Source organism: Carcharodon carcharias, assembly GCF_017639515.1.
Source record: "Carcharodon carcharias isolate sCarCar2 chromosome 37 unlocalized genomic scaffold, sCarCar2.pri SUPER_37_unloc_1, whole genome shotgun sequence".
In the NCBI taxonomy this organism is placed as follows: Eukaryota; Metazoa; Chordata; class Chondrichthyes; order Lamniformes; family Lamnidae; genus Carcharodon; species Carcharodon carcharias.
In genome coordinates, this window is record NW_024470758.1 from 1,449,868 (window position 1) to 1,473,103 (window position 23,236).

The 23,236-nt window shown below is 50.5% G+C and overlaps 2 protein-coding genes across 3 annotated transcripts in view; one reads left to right on the forward strand and one right to left on the reverse strand.

Moving 5' to 3' along the window:
* The window catches only part of atg2a (autophagy related 2A), a 174,866-nt gene that overhangs the window by 113,842 nt on the left and 37,788 nt on the right, over positions 1-23,236 (reverse strand). Inside the window, exons 2-11 of the mRNA XM_041181922.1 lie at positions 22,674-22,836; positions 16,298-16,447; positions 14,567-14,669; positions 13,235-13,421; positions 9,925-10,104; positions 6,543-6,639; positions 3,974-4,135; positions 2,684-2,835; positions 2,433-2,517; positions 32-311 (exon numbers count right to left, since the gene is read on the reverse strand). Of these exons, the coding sequence (XP_041037856.1) occupies positions 32-311; positions 2,433-2,517; positions 2,684-2,835; positions 3,974-4,135; positions 6,543-6,639; positions 9,925-10,104; positions 13,235-13,421; positions 14,567-14,669; positions 16,298-16,447; positions 22,674-22,836 (1,559 nt within the window). The remainder of the gene's footprint in view (positions 1-31; positions 312-2,432; positions 2,518-2,683; positions 2,836-3,973; positions 4,136-6,542; positions 6,640-9,924; positions 10,105-13,234; positions 13,422-14,566; positions 14,670-16,297; positions 16,448-22,673; positions 22,837-23,236) is intronic.
* Positions 20,393-23,236, forward strand: part of LOC121274595 — a 110,147-nt gene continuing 107,303 nt past the window's right edge. Inside the window, exon 1 of one of the 2 annotated variants that reach the window (XM_041181928.1) lies at positions 20,393-20,496. In XM_041181928.1, coding sequence (XP_041037862.1) covers positions 20,461-20,496 — 36 coding nt within the window. In that variant the 5' untranslated portion in view covers positions 20,393-20,460. The remainder of the gene's footprint in view (positions 20,497-23,236) is intronic. The other variant, XM_041181926.1, reaches the window with a different exon arrangement.

Below are 23,236 nucleotides of genomic sequence, written 5' to 3' on the forward strand. Positions count from 1 at the left end.
GATGAATTCCCAAGGCTGCCCCGCCACATACCTTAAATTGTTCTGGGGACAGGCCCTTTCAAACTGGCCCCTCAGGTGGTCAAAATCACGGCCCCCGAAGATGCTGTCTTTGAAGTAGACCAGCTCAGTAAAGTATTGGCGGGCGGCGCTTTGGAAGAAGGTCCTGGCTCCCGAGGGGTCACCTGGCACTCCAGGGGGCTGGCCGAGAAGTGGATCCAGGTGCAGCAGTGTGGCGGTCAGCCCACCGATGGTCAGCCTCAGCAGCAGCTCAGCCTTCACACTGTCCAGCGACGGGGGCGACTGAGATTTACCTGGCGAGAGTACGTTCGACAGGTTTAAGGGTGGGGATGACCCTTGAAACATCCTCTCCCAATATCCCTTCAACAGGTCCAGGCAGGCCATCCCATTAAAGCAGACGCCACTCCAACCCCTCACCATCTCCCTCAGTCCCGTCTCCCTGCAGTAATGCTTTCAATTATCTCCTCAACCTCTTGGCAGGGAGGGTATCCCTCGAAAATGTTATCGTGTTCCTGGGCTGATGGGTCTTCTATGCATGTCCACCATTTTCTGCTTTTCTGACACACTTTACACAATCTAGCCTCACAATGCAAATATCCATGGATCAGAAAGTTCCGCTTGACTTCAAACCACACAGACCTCAGCCCATTGTGCCTATCGCAGCTCACTGCTAGACCCAACCTAATTCCACTGCCCTGTGCTCTCTCCATAGCCCGGCATCAATCACAAACTAATCCCACCGCCCCGTGCTCTCCCCACAGCCCTGTATCAATCCCAAACTAATCCCACTGCCCCGCTCTCTCCCCATAGCCCTGTATCAATCCCAAACTAATCCCACTGCCCCGCTCTCTCCCCATAGCCCTGTATCAATCCCAAACTAATCCCACTGCCCCGCTCTCTCCCCACAGTCCTGTATCAATCCCAAACTAATCCCACTCTCTCTCCCCATAGCCCTGTATCAATCCAAAACTAATTCCACTACCTCGCTCTCACCCCATAGCCCAGTATCAATGCCAAACTAATTCCACTGCCCAACTCTCTCCCCATAGCCCTGTATAAATCCCAAACTAATCCCACTGCACCGCCCTCTCCCCATAGCCCTGTATCAATCCCAAATTAATCCCACTGCCCCCACTCTCTCCCCATAACCCTATATCAATCCCAAACTAATCTTACTACCCCATGCTCTCTCCTCATAGCACCGACAGCACTGTATCAATCCCTAAATATTCCCAATGCCCCGTGCTCTCTCCACAGCCCTGCAACAATCCCAAACTAATCCCACTGCCCTTCTCTCTATCCATCGCCCTGTATCAATCCAAAACTAATCCCATTGCCCCGCTCTCTCCCCATAGCCCTGTATCAACCCAAAACTAATCTCAATGCCCCGCTCATTCCACATAGCCCTGTATTAATCCAAAACTAATCACACTGCCCTGCTCTCTCCCCATAGCCCTGTATCAATCCCAAACTAATCCCACTGCTCCGCTCTCACCCCATAGCCCCGAATCAATCCCAAACTAATCCCACTGCCCTGCTCTCTCCCCATAGCCCTGTATCAATCCCAAACTAATCCCACTGCTCCGCTCTCACCCCACAGCCCTGTATCAATCCAAAACTAATCACACTGCCCCTGTCTCTCCCCATAGCCCTGTATCAATTCCAAACTAATCCCAATGCCCCGCTCCCTCCCCATAGCACTTTATCGATCCCAAAATATTCCCACTGCCCCGTACTCTCTCATAGCTGTGCAACAATCCCAAACTAATCCCACTGCCCTGCTCTCTCCCCATAGCCCTGTACCAACCCCAAACTAATCCCAATGCCCCGCTCATTCCCCATAGCCCTGTATCAATCCCAAACTAATCTTACTACCCTGTGCTCTCTCCTCATAGCACCAACTCAATCCCAAACTAATCCCACTGCCCTGCTCTCTCCCCATAGCCCTGTATCAATGCTAAACTTATCCCACCACCCCACTTACTCCCCATAGCCCTGTATCAATCCCAAACTAATCCCACTGCCCCGTGCTCTCCCCATAGCCCGGTATCAATCCCAAACTAATCCCACTGCCCCACTCTCTCCCCATAGCCCTGCATCAATTACAAATTAATCACACTGCCCCGGTCTCTCCCCATAGCCTTGTATCAATCCCAAACTAATCCCAATGCCCCGCTCTCTCTCCATAGCCCGGTATCAAACCCAAACTAATCCCACTGCCCTGCTCTCTCTCCATAGCCCTGTATCAATCCTAAACTAATCCCACTGCCCCGCTCTCTCCCCATAGCCCTGTAACAATCCCAAACTATAATGGATGAGAGAAAAGGCCCTTGTGGCTTTCCCACCTACAACAGAGACAGCCTGAAAAGAGTTCACTGTGTACGGAGTGTGCAGTTAGCTCAGCTCTTACTGACCTTGCAATCTGCTCATGGGCTGTAAACTGGGGAGAGTGGTGGGGAACATGGAGCTCCCATAGCGATGCGGGCTGTTCAGCAGCAGCTGGAGGACATTCAAAGTGAAACGTGTCAGCACAGTTATAGAGGGCATTGGTGAAACCACGTCTCAAATACGGTGTGTAGTTTTGGCCTCCTTATTTAACACAGAATGTAAATGCTTTAGAAGCGATTCAAAGGGCGCTATATAAATGCCAGTTATTGTTACTTACGCCTGCTCCCAGCGAAGGGGGCTGGAGGAGGCAGCTGCTGTAGTCGCTGCGCATCGAGCTCTCCAGGTCCACGTCCGACAGCTCGCTCACTGACTGCACTGAGGCCATGCTGCTGGTCATAGGGGCCATGGAATAAAACATCTCCGGGGGCACTGCCAATGGGAATAGGGGAGAATTTATGACACGGGATTAAGACAGCAGGCTCAGACATCCCCTCCCCTTCAGCCCCTCCCCAGAGCACAGGACCACCACCACCCCCCCAAACCCACCGACCAAAAGGCACTGGGGTCCGTGCTCCATCTGCGCCAAGTTAGCCAATTGCAGCCAGTCCGGGGGTTACAGTTGGTTACAGCAGGACCAGGCGGTGGAGTGGAGGGAATAGGGCTCGCAAAATTCCAGCTGCTGATTAGAGCCGTCGGCCATCGAGCGGCACCCCATTCCAGCAAGCCTGAACCAGTCATCACACACAGCTCCCCCTCCGTTCACAGGAGTATCTCTTTTTGTACTGGGTTGGGGAGCTCAGCTGACAGCAGGAATGGGATCCGGCAGAGCTGTAGGTCCAGGTCAGAACGGGGAGCTACGTCCAGTCACTGCTCTGCCTTGTTCATCCAGCACAGCTCGTAAAAGCTGACTGCCCCAAAAGACATGCAGTATACAAGTTGGGAAATCTTCCCTAGAAGTAGACAACTGCACAGAGCATTGGTGAGTACTGTGTAGATCTCAGCCTCCTCACTTATGGAGCGATACACTTTCATTGGGAGCAGCTGGGAGAAGGTTCACTCGGCTGATTCCCGGGATGAAGGGGTTTCTCTAATAGGCAAAGGTTGAGCAGGTTGGGCCTATACTCATTGGAGTTTAGAAGAATGAGAGGTGATTCTGCAGGAGTTTGAAGGGGAGAGGCTGAGAGGGTGCTTCCCCTTGTGGGGTAATCGCGAACTCGGGGGCTCAGTTTCAAAATAAGGGGTCTCCGGATTAAGACAGAGGGGAGGAGGAGGAGGGATTTCTTCTCTCAAGAGGGTCATTAGTCTTTGGAATTCTCTTTTCCAGGGAGCAATGGAGGCTGGATCATTGAGTTTATCCAAGGCTGAGTTAGATTTCTGACCAACCAGGGAGTCAAGGGTTAGGAGGGGATAGGCAGGAAAGCCGAGTTGAGGCCACAATCAGATCAGCCATGATCGCACTGAACAGCGGAGCAGGCTTGATGGGCCAGATGGCCTATGCCGGCTCCTATTTCTTGAGCTTTTAAGGCCCAAACTGTAGCGCCGGAGCACGAAAAGATGAGCTCCTTACCCCCGTTCTCCGTGCCTGCAAATGAGTCCAGCTCTTCGCCCTTGGGGTGCCCCAGGCTGTGGCCCGAGTGAAGCTGCTTGTTGAGGTCCTGCTCAATCAGTTTGAAGTCCTCGGGGTCCAGTGGCCGGCTCTTGCTCAGCTTTTCCCTCAGCCCGTTCACTTCTGCCTCGCGGCGAGTGCAGGGAACAAAAAAAATAAAACTCATACGGTTACACAATCCCTCCAGCGTCGAGGGAAATTATCGGAGGGGTGGGCCAGCAGGAAAACACTGGGCAGTGGGGTATCGACGCAGAACGACAAGGCAAGGAGGTCGGGGGGGGAGGGGGGGTTCAATTACCAGTCAGTGCTGCTGCTGACTTCGCTCGTCTCGGCTAAGCCTGTGCAGCCATGGGTCAGTGCGCCTCTTGCCTGAGACAGTAGGTCGTGGGATCGAGCCCCACTCCAGGGAGTTCAGCCCCATAATCCAGGCCCACACCTCCCACTGCAGTACTGAGGGAGTGCCGTGCAGTCAGAGGCGCCCTCTGCCGGCTCGAGTGGACGCGAAAGATCCAACCCCCTGTATTTGAAGTCCTGCGTCAATACCTATCCCTCAACCAACCTCACTAAGTAAAACGATTAACTGGACAGTATTACCTTGCTGTTTACTGTTAACGGTATGCTAATAATATTGTCAAGATACACAGGTGAAGGGCGTTGTTCAGTTAAATACCTAGGGCATGTAAAAAGAGAGATTGCGGGGACACAGGAGTAGTGGGTAGGAAGCAGACATATGTAATGCTGCGTTCTGTAAATAAACCTACTATCAAGAAAAGTATTAGTGTCCAGTTAAATGCTTCATCAACTGACTTGGAATCGATTTAACAGCTATGGGAGCTTGCTGTGTAGAAATTGGCATTTCCCACTTCACAACAGCATGGGCTGTAAAGGGCTTTGGGGTGTTTGAGGTGCTATATAAATTTAAATCTTTCCTTTTGCCAACTAGCCCCAGTGCCACTGGACTAGGTAGGAGGAAACAATCAGCTCAGGGTCCTGCTCCTGACTGCCACCCTCGTGCAGTAAAGTTCACACGCACCAACACCAAGAATTGGGCTTAGATGCGATGCCTGACATAGTTAAATAGCCCATTAACACTTGGCATGGCAAAGGGTTGGCGAGAAGGGTGGGGGAGGGGGAGAAATCGAAGGGCATCAAGACAAATCTTCGGGGAGGTGTGAGCTAGGAGGTGCTTAGAGACACGGATGCAACACATGTGTAGGAGAAAATGGCTGGAGGAAGAAAGAGGACCTTTGCACCCAACATCGAGACCCTGTATGCTCAGAATCACTCTCCAGGGCGCGGGCCCAAGAAACTTTTAAACCAGCGGGATGTGAGGGAGGCACAGAATTGAAAGGGTATCCAAGAGGTGGGCAAAACCTCCTCTGAACTGAATTCAACAGTGGACAATCTGAGCAGTGGGTTAGATGCTAGATTCGTCGTGCTCAAACAGAGCCCATCTCGCTGGCTGAACACCCTCCCTACCTGCTAATTATATGGATCCGACATGAAAGGAGTTGGGCAGTTCCTAAAGGGCATGAGCCCATAGCATAAAATTATCTCCAGTTTAGCAGTGAACTAACAATTTCACTCAAAGACACCACATGTTAACTCGTGTAGAAAATGGGAAATGCTAATCAGCAATGTAGATCACATTCCTCCAAGGTAGAGGGAGCTATACTCTGTGTCTAACCCCATGCTGTCCTGGGAGTGTTTGATGGGGACAGTGTAGAGGAAGCTTTACTCTGTATCTAACCCCGTGCTGTACCTGTCCTGGGACAGTTTGATGGGGACAATGTAGAGGGAGCTTTACTCTGTATCTAACCCCGTGCTGTACCAGTCCTGGGAGTGTTTGATGGGGACAGTGTAGAGGGAGCTTTACTCTGTATCTAACCCCGTGCTGTACCAGTCCTGGGAGTGTTTGATGGGGACAGTGTAGAGGGAGCTTCACTCTGTATGTAACCTCGTGCTTTACCTGTCCTGGGAGTGTTTGATGGGGACAATGTAGAGGGAGCTTTACTCTGTATCTAACCTCGTGCTGGACCTACTCTGGGAGTGTTTCACCGGGACAGTGGAGAAGGAGCTTTACTCTGTACTTAAACCGTGCTGTACCTGCACTGAGAATGATATTGATCAAGTGAGAGACAACAAGCAGAGGAGCTGTCAATGGTGGGGAAATTTCATGAACAATAATTAGACCTTTAACTAACCCTGCTCCAGACATCATGGGGTATCACCGAGTATGTGGATGAAAATTTACAGGGAATGTTCCAAAAAGTCTCTGTGTGTTTTTCCAGAGGCAGGAATGGCTCGCGGGCTCTGGATGGGAATATCCCACAACCCCCTCCCAAATTGCTAACATCACCAAGCACCTTGGCAAGAAAGGAACATCCCAACAGCTCGCAGGTGAGCTTGGGCATTAATGCCCAGTTCTTTCACAGGCTGACGGTTTTATATCGAGTAACATCCGGGCACTTTCATCGTTCGTTGACCAGTCACTGAGAACCCTTAAACCCAGCTCTTACGCGGAGCTCACCTGAGAGGTGAAGTGTGCTGAGTAAGTCCGCCAGGTTGGAGATCTGTTGTGGGTTCAGGAACAGGTGCAGCGATCCCATCTTCCCATCTAATTCCAACTGGTAGAAAAGGACAGCAGTCAGCACAGATCAAACAAAGAAACAGAACCCTTTTCACTGCTCCCGGGAGGTGGAATATCAACCGGGCTTTTTTTTATTCATTCATGGGATGTGGGCTTCGCTGGCTGGGCCAGCATTTATTGCCCATCCACAGCTGCCCCTGAGAAGGTGGTGGTGAGCTGCCTTCTTGAGCCGCTGCGGTGTGGGTACACCCACAGTGCTGCTGTTCCTGATCCCCTATTTTTGTGAGGGAAGCGTGTTCACAGTTATGGACCTCAGGCGTTTAAGGGTGAAGCTGAATAAACACATGAGGGAGAAAGGAATAGACGATTATGTTGATGGAGGGGGGGTAGATGGAAAGGGAGTGGGAGGAGGTTTGTATGGAGCATAAACACCAGCATTGGTCAGTTGGGCCGAATGGCCAGTTTCTGTGCTATAGACTCGACACAACCTGATACAATGCCTTGTATCAAAAGATATGATGTATCTTCCATCATGGGAACAGAATGGGAGGCCATTCAGCCCCTCGGGCCTGTTACACAGGGACAGGAGGATCTGTCATGATCTAACTGAATGGCACATGGGCTCAATAAGGTGAATGGCCTCCTCCTGCTCCCAAGCAATAGCCCGAGGGGCTAAATGGCCTCTTCCTGTTCCTGTCTAACAGGCTCAAGAAGCTGAATGGCCCTCTCCTGTTCCTGTGCGACAGGCTCCAGAAGTTGAATGGCCCTCTCCTGTTCCCGTATTAACAGGCCTGAGGAGCTGAATAGCCTCCTCCTGTTCCCATGTAATAGCCCGAGGGGCTGAATGGCCTCCCATTCTGTTCCTACAATGGAAGATAATTCATATCTTTTGATACAAGGCATTGTATCAGGTTGTGTCAAGGCTACAGCACAAAAACAGGCCATTCAGCCCAACTGGTCCACACTGGTGTTTATGCTCCACGCAAGCCTCCTCCCACCCCCGTCTTCATCTCCCCCCATCAGCATAATCTTCTATTCCTTTCTCCCTCATGTGTTTATCCAGCTTTCCCCTTAAACGCATCTATACTCTTCACCTCAACATTCCACACTCCCACCAGTCTCTGGGTAAAGAAGTTCCTCCTGGGTTCCCGATTGGATTTATTAGTGACTGTCTCTTACACCGATGACCCCTGGGTTTGACAGAGCAGACTCAAGGGGCCAAATGGCATTTTCCAACTCCTTTTTTTTTAACGTTCCCTTCCCACAAGTGGCAACACCTCTACGTCTACCCTATCAAGTTCTTTAATTGTCCTGAGGGCCACTTTTAGGCCACTATCAGCCTTCCCTTAACAGAGGACGGAACCCCGGTCTGTTCAGTCTTTCCTGAATGCTGTATCCTCTCAGTTCTGATCCGGTGCACAGGTAGAACTGGGTAGGGGGCCAGTGATAGGCGGAGACAAAGGAGAGATTGCCAAAGATTGTCATAGACAAAAGGGCAAAGGGGTGTTGATGGTGGTGATATTATCTAAAAGATGTGCTAATGGGGCCATTAAGGGTAGCAAGCAGGACGAGCAAGTGATAAATAGCCCTAGTGGGGATGGGGGGGAAGGGATCGAAATGAGTTAAAAGGTTGAGCTAAAACACAAGGCAGGCTAGGATAAATCCACCATTTGTATTCATTCACATCATCTGGGATAGAACAAGGGGGTCGGCAACCTTAGCGGACAACATATCGCCTTTCCTCCTCAGTGGCTCTTGCACCCTCTCTGAGGCATTAGGTGTTTGCGTTTCGGGTTCAGTGGTGCGTTAGAGCGAGAGGTTTTACAGTGACCAGCCGACAGCGCTGAGGGACTTCCCCTTGGTTCTAGACTCCAATTGCGGGCAAGAACCAACATCCCCAAATCCAATTTAACAGTGGTTGCTGCTCCCCACCCGCCTTGGGGCAACACACGTCTGGAGGTCTCTAGTGTCCTTGAAGGAAAGGAACTCCTTCCGGACTTAACATTGAGTTCAACAATTTCAGATCATGAACTCTCTCCTCCATCCCCACCCTCTTTCCGATCCCCCCTTTTTCCAATAATTTATAATTTTTTAAAAATATATTTTTCTTTTCCCACCTATTTTTAAATTTATTAAGATCTATTGTTTTAGCTCGACCTTTCAACTCATTTCGATCCCTTCCTTTTCCCCCCACCCCACCCCCACTAGGGCTATCTATCACTTGCTCGTCCTGCTTGCTACCCTTAATGTCCCCATTAGCACATCTTTTAGGTAATATCACCACCATCAACAAACCTTTGTCCTTTTGTCTAAGACATCTTTGGCAATCTCTTCTTTGCCTCCGCCTATCACTGGCCCTCTATCCAGCTCTACGTGTCCCATCCCCCTCTACCAGTTTATATTTCACCTCGTTTCTCTAGTACTGATGAAGGGTCAGCCGGACTCGAAACATTAACTGTATCCCTCTCCGCAGATGCTGTCAGACCTGCTGAGTTGTTCCAGCTATTTTTGTTTTTGTTTCAGATTTCCAGCATCCTCAGTATTTTGCTTTTGCCACTTCCAGTGTTCGACAACGCTTTGAATCTTAATACTCTCAAGGGCTACCATCGATGTGCACCAATTTGGCCTCCCTGACCAAGGGTTGAAAGCCTGCCTTTAAATGCTGACTTGGGGCCCTCTTTGACCTGACCTGCATTTATGACTGATGGAATACAGAATCGCTAGAAACAGTCCAGAACTGGGTCAGCCATGGCTCAGTGGGTAGCACACTGAGTCAGAAGGTTGCGGGTTCAAGTCCTGCTTCAGACACCGGAGCACAGAAATCTGGGGCTGATAGTCCAGTGCGACACGGAGTGGGTGCTGCACTGTCAGGGGTGGCGCCTTTTGGATGCAACGTTCAACTCTCTTGGGTGAACGTAAAAGATCCACGGCCACCCTTTCACTGCAGAATTCTCCCGAGTGCCCCGGAATCCATATTTAACACTCAACCTACACCACCTAAAACAGGTGATCTGGTCATTATCACATGGCAGTTTGTGGGAGCTTGCTGTGCGCAGGCTGCCTGCGGCGTTTCCCACAATAGGGACTGAGTTTCGAAAAGCACTTCGTCGTCAATAAAGTGCTTCGGGACGTCCTGAGATTGCGAAACGCGAAGTGGAAATCTCTCATTTCTAAAAACAGACCAGCAACTGCTGGGGAAAGCGGGCACAGCACAGCGCGTATAGTGTTTCCACCACCCACCCCCCACCCCCATGCCCAAATCTGTTGTCCGCTCCTCGCCCCTCCGCCTCCACCCCACACCCAACCCCGCTGCCCCAGTAACCTTCGGTCCAGGGAGTGCGTCGTTCTGCTTGAGTTTCACAGTCATCTCCATGCACCCCGTGCAACTGCCAATCTGCATCATTGGCGAGTGCGGCGGCAAACTGCTTCCCTCTGCAGTCCTGCTGCTCGCTTCAGGGCAAGCGTGTGATTCCCCAGCGGAGGGTGCCGCCGATTCCGCTCGCTGTGGAAGAGAAGGGATGTATTTTTTAAAAACACTTCAGAAGAACGATGCTTCTGGCAATTAATCTCGTCCGACAGAATCCACCTCTCAAGAAGTGAGCGGCGCTTTAATTCAGTAGTATATTTGGGACACAGCAAAGGGAGATATCGTGAATCTTCACGGGGTCTTGCTATCCCTTCTGAGCACTGCAGCGTAACGCCTGGTCCTGTCAATTATCACACTCTCACCTCTGCTTTGGAAGATCGTGGGTTCGAGCCACAGTCTAACCCAGAGACTTGAGTCCTAGGTCAGGGAGTAATAGACTCTCAGACTAGGGTATTGACTGTATCCCAGTACAGGATCTATGCCCACTGTTAAATTGGGCATGGAGGTGCCCTGGGCCAGCAATCTTTCCCTCAATGGCCAACAAAAAGAGGTATTCACATCATCACAGTATTGGTCTCCTTATTTAAGGAAGGATGTAAATGTGTTGGAAGGTTTGCTGGACTAATACTTGGAGTGAGTGGGTTGTCTTATGAGGAAAGGTTGGACAGGTTAGGCTTGTATCCACTGGAGTTTAGGTGAGTGAGAGGCGACTTGATTGAAACATATAAGATCCTGAGGGGCCTTGACAGGGTGGATGTGGAGAGAATGTTTCCTCTTGTGGGAGAATCTAAATCTAGGGGTCACTGTTAAAAAATAAGGGGTCACCCATTTAAGACAGAGATGAGAATTTTTCCGTCGGGGGTTGGGAATCTTTGGAACTCTCTTCCTCAAAAGGCGATGGAAGCAGACTTTGAATATTTTTAAGGCAGAGCTAGAAAGATTCTTGATTAACGAGAGGGTGAAAGGTTATCGGGGGAGTTGGAGATGTGGTGTTGAGGTTACAATCAGATCAGCCACGATCTTATTAAATGGCGGAGCAGGCTTGAGGGGGCCAAATGGCCTTCTCCTGCTCCTAATTTATATATTCGTATGTATCATTGCTGGGAGCTGACTGTGGAAATTGCTTGTCTCATATGCCTGTGAAAGCATGACTGTCACATCAATCAGTGGCTGTAAAATGCTTCTGTGATATTTTTGGCTTTGTGGTTTAACAACATATGGCCCTTTCTCAAAAGGAACAAGGATCAAAGGAAATTGCATGGACACTTGAGGGAAATTAACTCATAGAGCTACGGGGATGGGGCAGGAGTGGGGGCGGGAATGGGACTGACTGAACTGCTCCACTGAGAGCTGGCACGGACTCAATGGGCTGAATGGCCTTCCCCAGGGCCGTAATGGCGATGAAGGTCCTTTCTGCCCCTTTCACTGCCACTCGCACTGAGCTGATGGGGGTAAGGATGCTTTCCCATTGAAGACCCGACTTCCTCGCACTGTCTCAATTCCCGGACATTGTGCCCGGTTCATTTGCACTCCCGCTGTCTCCTTTGCCCGGCTCACTGGCTTTGCGTTTTATCCTGATCCCTTTGCAGCTCATCCCATCCATTCGCCTCTGCTCCAAATGGCAGCAAACACCGAGAGCTCTCGCTCTCCCCCACCCCACCGGTTCCTCCGAACCATCGGATGAAAAACAACCACCCCCACCCCATCCCAAAAACTGATACCGGCAGGAGCTGCTGGCCATCACCCTGCATGTAGATGTGGTTAATCCACATAATCCAGGCCGACATTCCCAGTGCAGTACCGAGGAAGTGCTGCACTGTCGGAAATGCCGTTATTCAGGCAAGACATCAAAATCTGCATTCCCAGATGAACGCAAAAGACCCTGTGCGTTATTTTGAAGGGTCCCGGCCAATACCTGTCCCTCAAAGTGACGTCATAGGTTATCTGAAAGGTCAACTTTGTTCCTCCCCCCAAAGACGCTGCCTGACCTTCCAAGCATTTCCAGCATTCCCGGATTTTATATCAGACTGTCAGCGTCACAGATTATCTGGTCGTCAGCCCGTGCTCTCTGAGGCTGCCCTGTTTCAAAACCGCAACAGCAACAACACTTCAAAAGTGCAAAACTGTCGCTTGGTAGCACAGAACTCTCGAGTATTGCTGGGAATAGAGACATGCTGTCATCCGGACAAACACAAGAATGCCAAGTTTCAAAAGCAGCAACAATGTATACCGCACGAGAAAAGGATGCTAATTGATTGGCAAGTCGACTCGGGTAGCTGCCATGGAGAATGCACGCGGGAACTATGGCAATGACTCAGCCAGTCGGAGTCGACTTCTGACCAAGCAACATCCTCTCCCCATGCAGTTTAACTTGTCGCCCACCCCCCCCGCCCTTTGAAATTTGGCATTCTTGCACCTGACCTGATGAGTGCAAGATGAAAAGCTTCGACGCTTTCAGCAATACTTCAAAAGTACTTCATTGGTTACAAAGTGTGTTGGGGCCCCTCAACCCCAAGGTTTATGAACAGGTGCTATATAAATGCAAGGTTTTTTTTAAACATTTCGCTCTAATCCTAACCTCATTATGTATTTTGCCTCTCCAAACGGGGACACTGCCAACACTCAGCCCATTTTCTTTACATCATACAGAAATCCCCGAAAGACACTTGGACATGCACTTGAGATGCCATAACCTACAGGATCACAGATCAAAAACCTGAACACTGCTGAAAAGAGAGGCATGTTGTCGAAGCTTTTCGCCTCGCACTCATCAGGACCAACACAAGAATGCCAAATTTCAAACAATCACAACAATTTATGCCACAGGAGAAAAGGGTGCTGATTGGTTGACAAGTCAGCTCTGACTGGCTGAGGCATTACCATGGGGAAAGCAAAGGGGAGCTATAGGCTCCCCAAGCTCCCTGGTAATTCAGAAAAGATGCAAGGCCTGAATATGTTCATTTTGTTTGCAGGGAACAGGTCCCCGTGTACGAACGTATGTCACTTCAGCAATGTGTCTCTCGTCTTAACAACATCCAAAGTCTGTAAGGACCAAGAACCGGAGGTTGGAATGGACTGAGGGACTCTTTTGCGGCTGCCACTGACACAATGACCCGAAAGGCTTCTGTGCCCTTAAATCTATGTTTCTATACCTGTACCTTTGTGCTAAATGTAAGGCCCAGCTTTTCCCTTGCTGGCCCCAGTGCTTTCCTAGCGGCCAGAGGAAGGGCTTTGTTTCTGCAGGGTTCCTGGTGAAGACCCTTACCTGTGGTATGGGCGCTGAGGTCTGGGGTTCCCTACCCTGCTCAGGGATCTCCTCATAGTGCAGCAGCACCCCGGAAAACTGCAGCACCTTGTGGACGAAGGCCGGAGGCTGGTGGATGTCAATGGGAATGGGGTCTCTCTTCGAGAAGCCTCCAGAGTCCTTCACAGCTTCGTCACAGTACTCCAACCTGAGGACACCATCGCAGAAATGTAGAGACAACTGTGTTAGAGATGACTGTGTAAGTGCTTCGGTACTTATCAACGTAAGAGAAACGACGAGTAGGCCATTCAGCCCCTCGAGCCTGCTCCGTCAATCAATAAGATCATGGCCAATCTGATCGCGGCCTCAACTCCGCTTTCCTACCTGCCCCACCCCTCCATAATTCTTGATTCCCTATTCAATCAAAAATCTGTCTAACTCAGCCTTGAATATATTCACTGACCCAGCCTCCAGTGCTTTCCGGGGGAGAGAATTCCACAGACTAATAACCCTCTGAGAGAAGAAATTCCTCCTCATCTCCACCTTAACCGAGAGATCCCTCATTTTTAAACTGTCCCCATCAAACACTCCCAGGACACGCACAGCACGGGGTTAGATACAGAGTAAAACTCCCTCTACACTGTCTCCATCAAACACTCCCAGGACAGGTACAGCACAGGGTTAGATACAGAGTAAAGCTCCCTCTACACTGTCCCCATCAAACACTCCCAGGACAGGTACAGCACAGGGTTAGATAGAGTAAAGCTCCCTCTCCACTGTCCCCATCAAACACTCCCAGGACAGGTACAGCACAGGGTTAGATAGAGTAAAGCTCCCTCTACACTGTCCCCATCAAACACTCCCAGGACAGGTACAGCACGGGGTTAGATACAGAGTAAAGCTCCCTCTACACTGTCCCCATCAAACACTCCCAGGACAGGTACAGCACAGGGTTAGATAGAGTAAAGCACCCTCTACACTGTCCCCATCAAACACTCCCAGGATAGGTACAGCACAGGGTTAGATAGAGTAAAGCACCCTCTACACTGTCCTCATCAATCACCCCCAGGACAGGTACAGCACAGGGTTAGATACAGAGTAAAGCTCCCTCTACACTGTCCCCATCAAACACTCCCAGGACAGGTACAGCACGGGGTTAGATACAGAGTAAAGCTCCCTCTACACTGTCCCCATCAAACTCTCCCAGGACAGGTACAGCACGGGGTTAGATACAGAGTAAATCATCCTCTACACTGTCCCCACCAAACACCACGAGGGTAGGTACAATAGTGTCCAGTTGCTGAAAATCTCTGAATTCAATTCGTCCAAAGTTAGAATATTATAATTACAGACCTTTTAATGTGCACTTCCAGGGCAACTCCGGTCCTGGACCCATCTGGAGTGTGTTCCACTCGAACTATAGTGTCAAGGAATGTAACTTTTATCCTCCTCAGCACTGGTTAATCAAAAACAAATTTGACAAAGGTGATTTAATAAACCGGAGTACCACAAGCAGCAACAGCATAATCCATTCACTGGCTGGCAGTGCTATTCTAGAACTTTGGCACAAAAAAATCTACACTGATGCACCAATGCAATACTGTGGGAGTACTGCACTGTCAGAGGTGGCACCTTTGAGGGGAGATGTTAAACCGAGGCCCCATGCTTCCTCTCAGGTGCATGGAGGAGCAGGGGATTTATCTGTGGTCCTGAAGCCAATGTTTATACCACACCGAAGAGCACGAAAATAGATTATCCGGTCATTGTCACACTGTTGTTTGTGGGTGCTTGCTATGCATGTACCCTTTAACCCTACTCAGTCTAAACCCACTCTCCTGCTGAACTGTTGGAGGGTCAGTACTGAGGGAGCTTTGCACTGTCAGAGTGGTCAGTACTGAGTGAGTGCTGCACTGTCAGAGGGTCAGTACTGAGGGAGCGCTGCACTGTCAGAGGGTCAGTACTGAGGGAGCGCTGCACTGTCAGAGGGTCAGTACTGAGGGAGTGCTGCACTGTCAGAGGGTCAGTACTGAGGGAGTGCTGCACTGTCAGAGGGTCAGTACTGAGGGAGTGCTGCACTGTCAGTGGGTCAGTACAGAGGGAGTGCTGCAAATTCAGAGGGCCAGTACTGAGGGAGCGCTGCACTGTCAGTGGGTCAGTGCTGAAGGAGTGCTGCACTGTCAGTGGGTCAGTACTGAGTGAGTGCTGCAATTTCAGAGGGCCAGTACTGAGAGAGCGCTGCACTGTCAGAGGGTCAGTACTGAGGGAGCGCTGCACTGTCAGAGGGTCAGTACTGAGGGAGTGCTGCACTGTCAGAGGGTCAGTACTGAGGGAGTGCTGCACTGTCAGTGGGTCAGTCCTGAGGGAGTGCTGCAATTTCAGAGGGCCAGTACTGAGGGAGCGCTGCACTGTCAGTGGGTCAGTACTGAAGGAGTGCTGCAATGTCAGTGGGTCAGTACTGAGTGAGTGCTGCAATTTCAGAGGGCCAGTACTGAGAGAGCGCTGCACTGTCAGAGGGCCTGTACTGAGGGAGCGCTGCACTGTCAGTGGGTCAGTACTGAAGGAGTGCTGCACTGTCGGAGGGTCAGTACTGAGGGAGCGCTGCACTGTCAGTGGGTCAGTCCTGAGGGAGTGCTGCAATTTCAGAGGGTCAGTACTGAGGGAGCGGGGCAATGTCGAAGTTATATCTTTCAGTTGAGACATGAAACCAAACCTCCCTCTGTCCTCTCAGGTGGATGTAAAAGGTCTCACTGGCCACTACTGAAAAAAGAGCAAGGGGGTGTTCTCCCTGGTGTCATGGGGCCAATATTTATTCCTCAACCAACAACATTAAAAATAGATATTTTGGGTCACTATCACATTGCATTCGTGGGATCTTGCTGTACACCAATTGGTTGCTACATTTCCTACGTTATAACAGTGACGGCACTAGAAGATGGGCTTAATTGGCCGTAAAGCACTTTGGGACATTCCGAGGTCGTGAGAGGTGCTATAGAAATGCACGATCTTTCCTTCATTGCTGGGAACCTGGGAGGCTGAGGGGGTCAAATAAACCAAAGCATTAACTATGAGTTTCATCGTGCTTACCTGTTTCGATGGTCTGTGCAAACATCTCCAGCCCCTCCAGGGGCTGCGTGGGTTCTTCTGGCTCCTCAGCCTGCTCCTTCAGGCACTCTTTGGCTAGCTGCATGCTGGTCGTCATGCACGATGACCAGCTGGGGGACTCGGTCCCTGGGACTGCAAGGCAGAGAGTTATAGCAAAAGAGTTAGCAGGTGCCCGGAGGCGGGTTCAAAAGCCTGAGCACTCCGCAACCAAAGCGAGATACCGTGGGTGCTGGGAATCCGAACTACACAGAGTCTACAGCACAGAAACAGGCCATTTGGCCCATACTCGGGATGCTAGAAATCTGAAATATCACGTAAAGTCTGCAGCACAGAAACAGGCCATTTGGTCCATACTCGGGATGCTAGAAATCTGAAATATCGCGTAAAGTCTGCAGCACAGAAACAGGCCATTTGGCCCACACTCGGGATGCTAGAAATCTGAAATATCGCGTAAAGTCTGCAGCACAGGAACAGGCCATTCGGCCCAACTGGCCCCGTGCTGGTATTTATACTCCATGGGAAGACTCCTTCCGGAGCTCACCCCATTGACAATCCTTTCTTCATGTGTGGCGATAACCTTCAAAAAAAGGACTGACAGGCTGGGTCTCTTTTCCTTAAAATAAAAACAAGGCTGTGGGATGGCATATTAAGCGACCTTTAAAATTTTGGAAGGTTTTGATTGAGTGGGTACGGGGAGAACGTTTCCTCTTGTGGGGAAGAGCATAACTAGAGACCATTAATATTAATAAAGACAGTCGCCAAGACTGGGAAATCAGGAGAAGCTTCTTTAGGCACAGAGTAGTGAGAGAGGGGAACTCGCTACCACGGCGAGTGGTTGAGGTGAATAGTGTTGATGCATTTAAGGGGGAAGCTGGATAAACGCATGAGGGAGAAAGGAATAGAGGGTTACAATGATAGATTTATATAGGGAAAGATGGGAGGAGGCTCGAGTGGAGCATAAAAATCGGCAAGGAGCAGCTGGGCCGAATGACCTGTTTCTGTGCTTTATGTCCTTTGTAATCCATCATGTTCCCAAATGCACCTATACTATGTTTCCCTTAAACCACTCAAAGGATTGGCGGAGGTCAGGCTGGGGGAGCTGGCCAGCAGAGTGCTGAGAGAACAACAGTCAACATTTCTGGTCAATGCTCCGATGAAGAGTCACCACCCGGAGCCCTTGACACTTAGCTCTCAGCCCGGTACTTGCTGCCTGACCTGCTGACCGACAATACCCTCTGCTTTTAGCTCATAACCTGCATCCTAAAGCAGGGGTTGGAGAAGGGTACTGTGGGGGTGCAGGTCAGGCCCGAGGGAGTCAACGGATCAGGAGTTGTTTAGAAGGGACATAAGGAACGTGGAACTCGAGTTTGCTGAACAGTGTATCCCCCCCCGCCTTGCCAATTCAAGATGCTTAAGTGGTTCCATGATCAGGGGTAGCACTCCTGTAACCCCCACCCCCACACCCCATTTGCCATTATTCACGTGACAGGGTACACTTTAGGGAGGATGTGAGGGTCCTCGAGAGGGTTGCGGAGGAGATTGACCAGAACGGTCCCAGGGATGAGGGGATTTTAGTGATGGGATTAGGTTGGAGAAGCTGGGGTTGTTCTCCTTGGAGCAGAGGAGGTCGAGGGGGGATTTGATAGAGGTGGACAAGATGATAACAGGTTTAAATAAGATAGACATGGTAATTAGCCAATGGTACGAGGGCAAGGGGGACACAGATTTATGGTTTTGGGCAAGAGATGCAGTGGGTGGTGTGAGGAGGAGCGTTTTTAAGCAGTGAATGGTGAGGACCTGGAACTCGCTGCCCACGAGGGGGGTGGAAGCGGAGACGATGATTGAGTTCAGAAGGAAATTGGACGGGCCCTCGAGGGAAATAAACTTGCAGGGATTCGGAGATAGAGCGGGTGGGGGTGGGGGGAATGGGGCTGACTGGATTGGTGTGCAAAGAGCCGGCATGGATTCGATGGGCTGAATGACCTCCTTCTGTGCCCTAATGACTTTGTGCCAACAGTCTGCTCACCCAGGTTGGGAGTATATCAGCACTGGACAACAGGACCAACATTACCTCAGTAAATTCTCCATTAGGGGATGGATCACTGAATATTGGTGAAAAGCAGAACTCTGACCAACTCCCCTTATCTCCGACCAGCTTTGGAACAATAGAGTGCCATTCTCGTAATTTAGAACCAGAAGGCCAGTCAGCCCCTCATGCCTATTTCGCCATACAATTAGATCGTTAGATCTGTATCTCCACTCTATTTACCAGTCGGTGCTCTTTAACCTTTGAAACCCTAACCCATCAAAAGTCTATCAATTTGATATGAATTTTTTCCAATTGACCGACAGCTTCCACAGCTTTTCCGGGGGGGAGAGTTCCAGACTCCCGCTCCCCCCTGAGTGAAGAAGCGCTTTCTGACATCACCCCCGAATGGCCTGGCTGTCATTTTAAGGTTCTGCCCCCTTATTCTGTATTCCCCACCTCCCCCCCACCCCCACCCCACCACCACCACCAGAGGAAATAGTTTCTCTCTATTGACCCTATCGAATCCTTTTACCATTTTTTCGATCTCGATCAGGTCACTTTTTGGCCTTCCTTCTGAACTGAAGAGATGGCAAGAAGAAGTTGTGCAACCAGTCCTCATACTTCAATCTTCTCAAGCATTCTGGTGAACGCGAGAGCCGGAATCTATCCTTCTTGGACTTCAGCAAGGCTTTTGATAAGGCCCCGCATGGGAGACTGATAACGAAGGTAAGAGCCCATGGGATACATGGCAATTTGGCAAATTGGATCCAGAATTGGCTGAGTGGCAGGAAGCAGAGGGTGTTGGTCGAGGGGTGTTTTTGTGACTGGATGCCTGTGTCCAGTGGGGTTCCACAGGGATCGGTGTTGGGTCCCTTGCTGTTTTTGTGGTATATATAAATGATTTAGATTTGAGTGTAGGAGGGTTGATCAGTGGGTCCGCAGATGACACGAAAATTGGTGGGGTGGTAAATAGTGAGGAGGATAGCCTTAGATTACAGGAGGATATAGACGGGCTGGTCAGATGGGCTGATCAGCGGCAAAATGAATTTAATCCACATAAATGTGAGGTGATGCACTTGGGCAGGACAAACAAGGCACAGGAATACACGTTGAATGGTAGGACTCTGGGAAGTACCGAGGATCAGAAGGACCTTGGTGTGCCTATCCACCGGTCCCTTAAGGTAGCGGGACAGGTAGATAAGGTGGTTAAGAAGGCATATGGGATACTTGCCTTTATTAGCTGAGGCATAGAATATAAGAACCAGGAACTTATGCTGGAACTGTATAAAATGCTGGTTAGGCCACAGCTAGAGTATTGCATGCAGTTCTGGAATCCGCATTATAGGGAGGATGTGATTGCACTAGAGAGAGAGCAGAGGAGATTTACCAGGATGCTGCCTGGGCTGGAGAGTTTTAGTTATGAGGAGAGATTGGATAGACTGGGGTTATTTTCCCTGGAGCAGAGGAGATTGAGGGGGGACATGATTGAGAAATTATGAGGGGCATAGATTTAAGGGGCAGGAGGTTTAGAGGGGATGTGAGGAAGAATTTTTTCACCCAGAGGGTGGTGGGAATCTGGAACTCACTGCCTGAAAGGGTGGTGGAGGCAGAAACCCTCATAACATTTAAGAAGTATTTGGATGTGCACTTGCGATGCCATGGCATACTAGGCTATGGGCCTAGTGCTGGAAAATGGGATTAGAATAGTTAGGTACTTGTTTGACCAGTGCAGGCTTGATGGGCCGAAGGGCCTTCTTCTGTGCTGTAGACCTCTATGACTCTACCACACACTCTTACGTACAGGGAGAAGGTGAGTTGTGGGGAATTGGACTTACCCTGACTAACTGGTCAGGGACGGAGAGTCCTGTTCCCAGCCATGGAGTGAACACCAGGAGTGGGCCGCATTTACTCTTGGAACCACAAGGCAGTGTGGGTGGGAGTGGGGTAAGAGGCAGGCAGAAATGACTGCTGTACGTATTGCACACGCGACAGGGACCAATGAGAGTTGCACAACTCTATGCTGACGTCACACAGATCCAGTCAGTGGCTCTGAAGGGAAAAGGCAAATTAATGGTGCAGATTCCTTCTCTAGAAGTGTGAACTAAGGGTTGATTTGATGAAGGTGCTTAAAATGATGAAGGAATTTGATCAGGTAAGGAGATTTCCACTTGGGGCGCGGGGGGAACTCAGGACCATCAATATAAGACAGTCACTGATAAATCCAATCGGGAATTCAGGAGAAACTTATTTACCCAGAGAGTGGGCAGAATGTGGAACTCGCTGCCACAGGGAGTGGCTGAGTGGAATGGTGTGGATTTTTTAAGAAGATAGATAAGAGCATGAGGAGGAAATTAATAGAAGGATATGTCGATGGACGGGATAAAATAGAATACTGGCCTTTATATCTGGAGTACTGGAACACAAGGTGGGGTAGAAGTCAGGTTTCAGCTGTACAAAGCCCTGGTTAGGCCGCACCTGGAGTCACTGGGAGCAGCTTTGGGCACCACACCTTAGGAAGGATATAGTGAGGTTGGAGAGAGTGCAGTGTAGATTTACCAGAATGATACCTGGACTCCAAGGGTTAAATCACGAGGAGAGATTACACAAACTAGGCTCGCATTTCCTGGAATTTAGAAGATTAAGGGGGGACTTGATCAAAGTTTTCAAGATATGAAGGGGGATAGGGTAGAGAGGGAGAAATTATTCCCGTTGCTTGGGGGAGTCTAGGATTAGGGGGCAGAGTCTAAAAATGAGAGTCAGGCCTTTCAGGAGTGAGATTAGGAAACACTTCCACACACACAGGGGAGGGGAAGTTTGGAAACTCTCTTCCGCAAACGGCGATCGATGCAGGATCAATGGTTAATTTTAAATCTAAGGCTGAGAGATTTTAGGTATTAAGGGATATGGGGCAAATATGGAGTTAGATCAAAGGTCAGCCATGATCTCACTGAATGGTGGAACAGGCGCGAGAGGCTGAATGGCCTCCTCCTGTTTGGCTATTCAAGGAGTATAAACGCCAACACGGCCAGTTAGATCAAATAGCCTGCTTCTGGGCTGCAGGTCCAATGTAGCTCAATGTATAACACTTCCTGAGAGCTGAACACACTATGCAGTATACCTTCAGGGTGCCCGACATGTGTAAAGTCCATCAGCCATGCTTAAGCGCCTGTGGACCAAGTGAGTGAGGAACAGTTTACCAGTCTCAGTTTACAGGACAGAGTGCGCACACTCTCGGCCTGTGCGATTACAACCAGCCCGGGAAAGCTCAGGAGAAAGGTAGCAAGGCCTCAGGCTCGTCGAGCGAGGGCAGGGGTGACTGCTCGAGGTTAAGCAGCTCAAACTGCACAGCCTGCCAGTGACAAGCGAGCTGGGTGGCGGGTGATCCCTCTCCCACTTTCAGGCTGAACCAGGCCGTTCACAACCTTGGCATCTCACTCTGAGTCTGGCTACGAAACACCACAGCCCCTGCCCATTCCCCCTACCCCACCCGCCCCCAGTACCCTCTTCCCCTCCAAGACGGCCCACTTTCACCTCCGTGACATCGCTTTATAAATACCTGTGGTTTCTGCCTGGCCACTGGCTGAACAATGCCAGCTCCCAGAGGTTGGCCTAGCCTATCAGTCGAGGCAGCTGACGTTTGACTCGCACCTGATCTATCGGGTCTCAGGGGTCAGCTTTACCCACCACGCCCCCCCCCACTCCCTGCCCCCGCCTCCCCCCCCACCTCCCAAAACAAAAAAAACCCGTTTCACCTCTCTCTTTAAACTCCGCCTGCTACTGTGGCGGGATTTGTACCCGTGCCCCCAGAGCGTTAACCCAGGCCTTGGGGTTTTTTTAAATTCTTTCACGAGACATGAGCATCGCTGGCTGGGCCCAGCATTTATTGCCCACCCCCAAATGCCCCTTGAGAAGGTGGGGGTGAGCCGCCTTCTTGAGCCGCTGCAGTCCCTGTGGTGTAAGTACACCCACAGTGCTGTTAGGGAGGGAGTTCCAGGATTTTGACCCAGCGACAGTGAAGGAACGGCCGACATATTTCCAAGTCAGGATGGTGAGTGGCTCGGAGGGGAACTTGCAGGTGGTGGTGTTCCCCATGTGTCTGCTGCCCTTGTCCTTCTAGATGGTAGAGGTCGTGAGTGCAGGTCAGGCCCTAGTCCAATGACTGTGCCACCATCTCCCCTTAAGAGGCAGAGGAGACCAGTAGCACCTCAGGAAAATCACAACCCACTCGTGATGTGGGAGCGTCTGTCCACTCTTTCCTCCACCCCCCCACCAGCCCCCCAACCCCCTCCCCCCAGCCACAGTTTCATCCTACCTCAGGCTGCAACTCACCGAAACGATACTTGGGCCTGCATGTCACCTGCAGGCCTGTCACCTCCACGGTGCAGTTCTCAGTGATGAGGGCAGACCAGGGGATGGTCACCGAGATACTGCTGATGAAGCCGTCCGTGATCTCCAGCGGCGTGCCCACCGAGTCCAGGAATTCGTTGAGAGACTGCGGAGCAAAGGGAGAGCCTGTCACAGCAACGTCGGGATAACTTGCGTTCAGGACACCAGCATGCAACTTCCCAGGGTAGTTTACAGGGGGCTCATTACCGAGCCGCTCAAAGAGACATTAGGACAGGTGACTAAAGGTTTAGGCAAAGAGGTCGGTTTTAAGGAAGCACCTTCTAGGAGGAGAAAGAGAGAGAGATGGAGACATTTAGGGAAGAAATTCCAGAGGGAGACGGAGACATTTAGGGAAGAAATTCCAGAGGGAGACAGAGAGGTTGAGGGAGGGAATTCCAGAGGGAGGTGGAGATGTTTAAGGAGGGAATTCCAGAGCTTGGGGTCAGGCAGCTGAAGGCCCGGCCACCAATGGTGGAACGATTAAAATCGGGGGATGCACAAGAGAC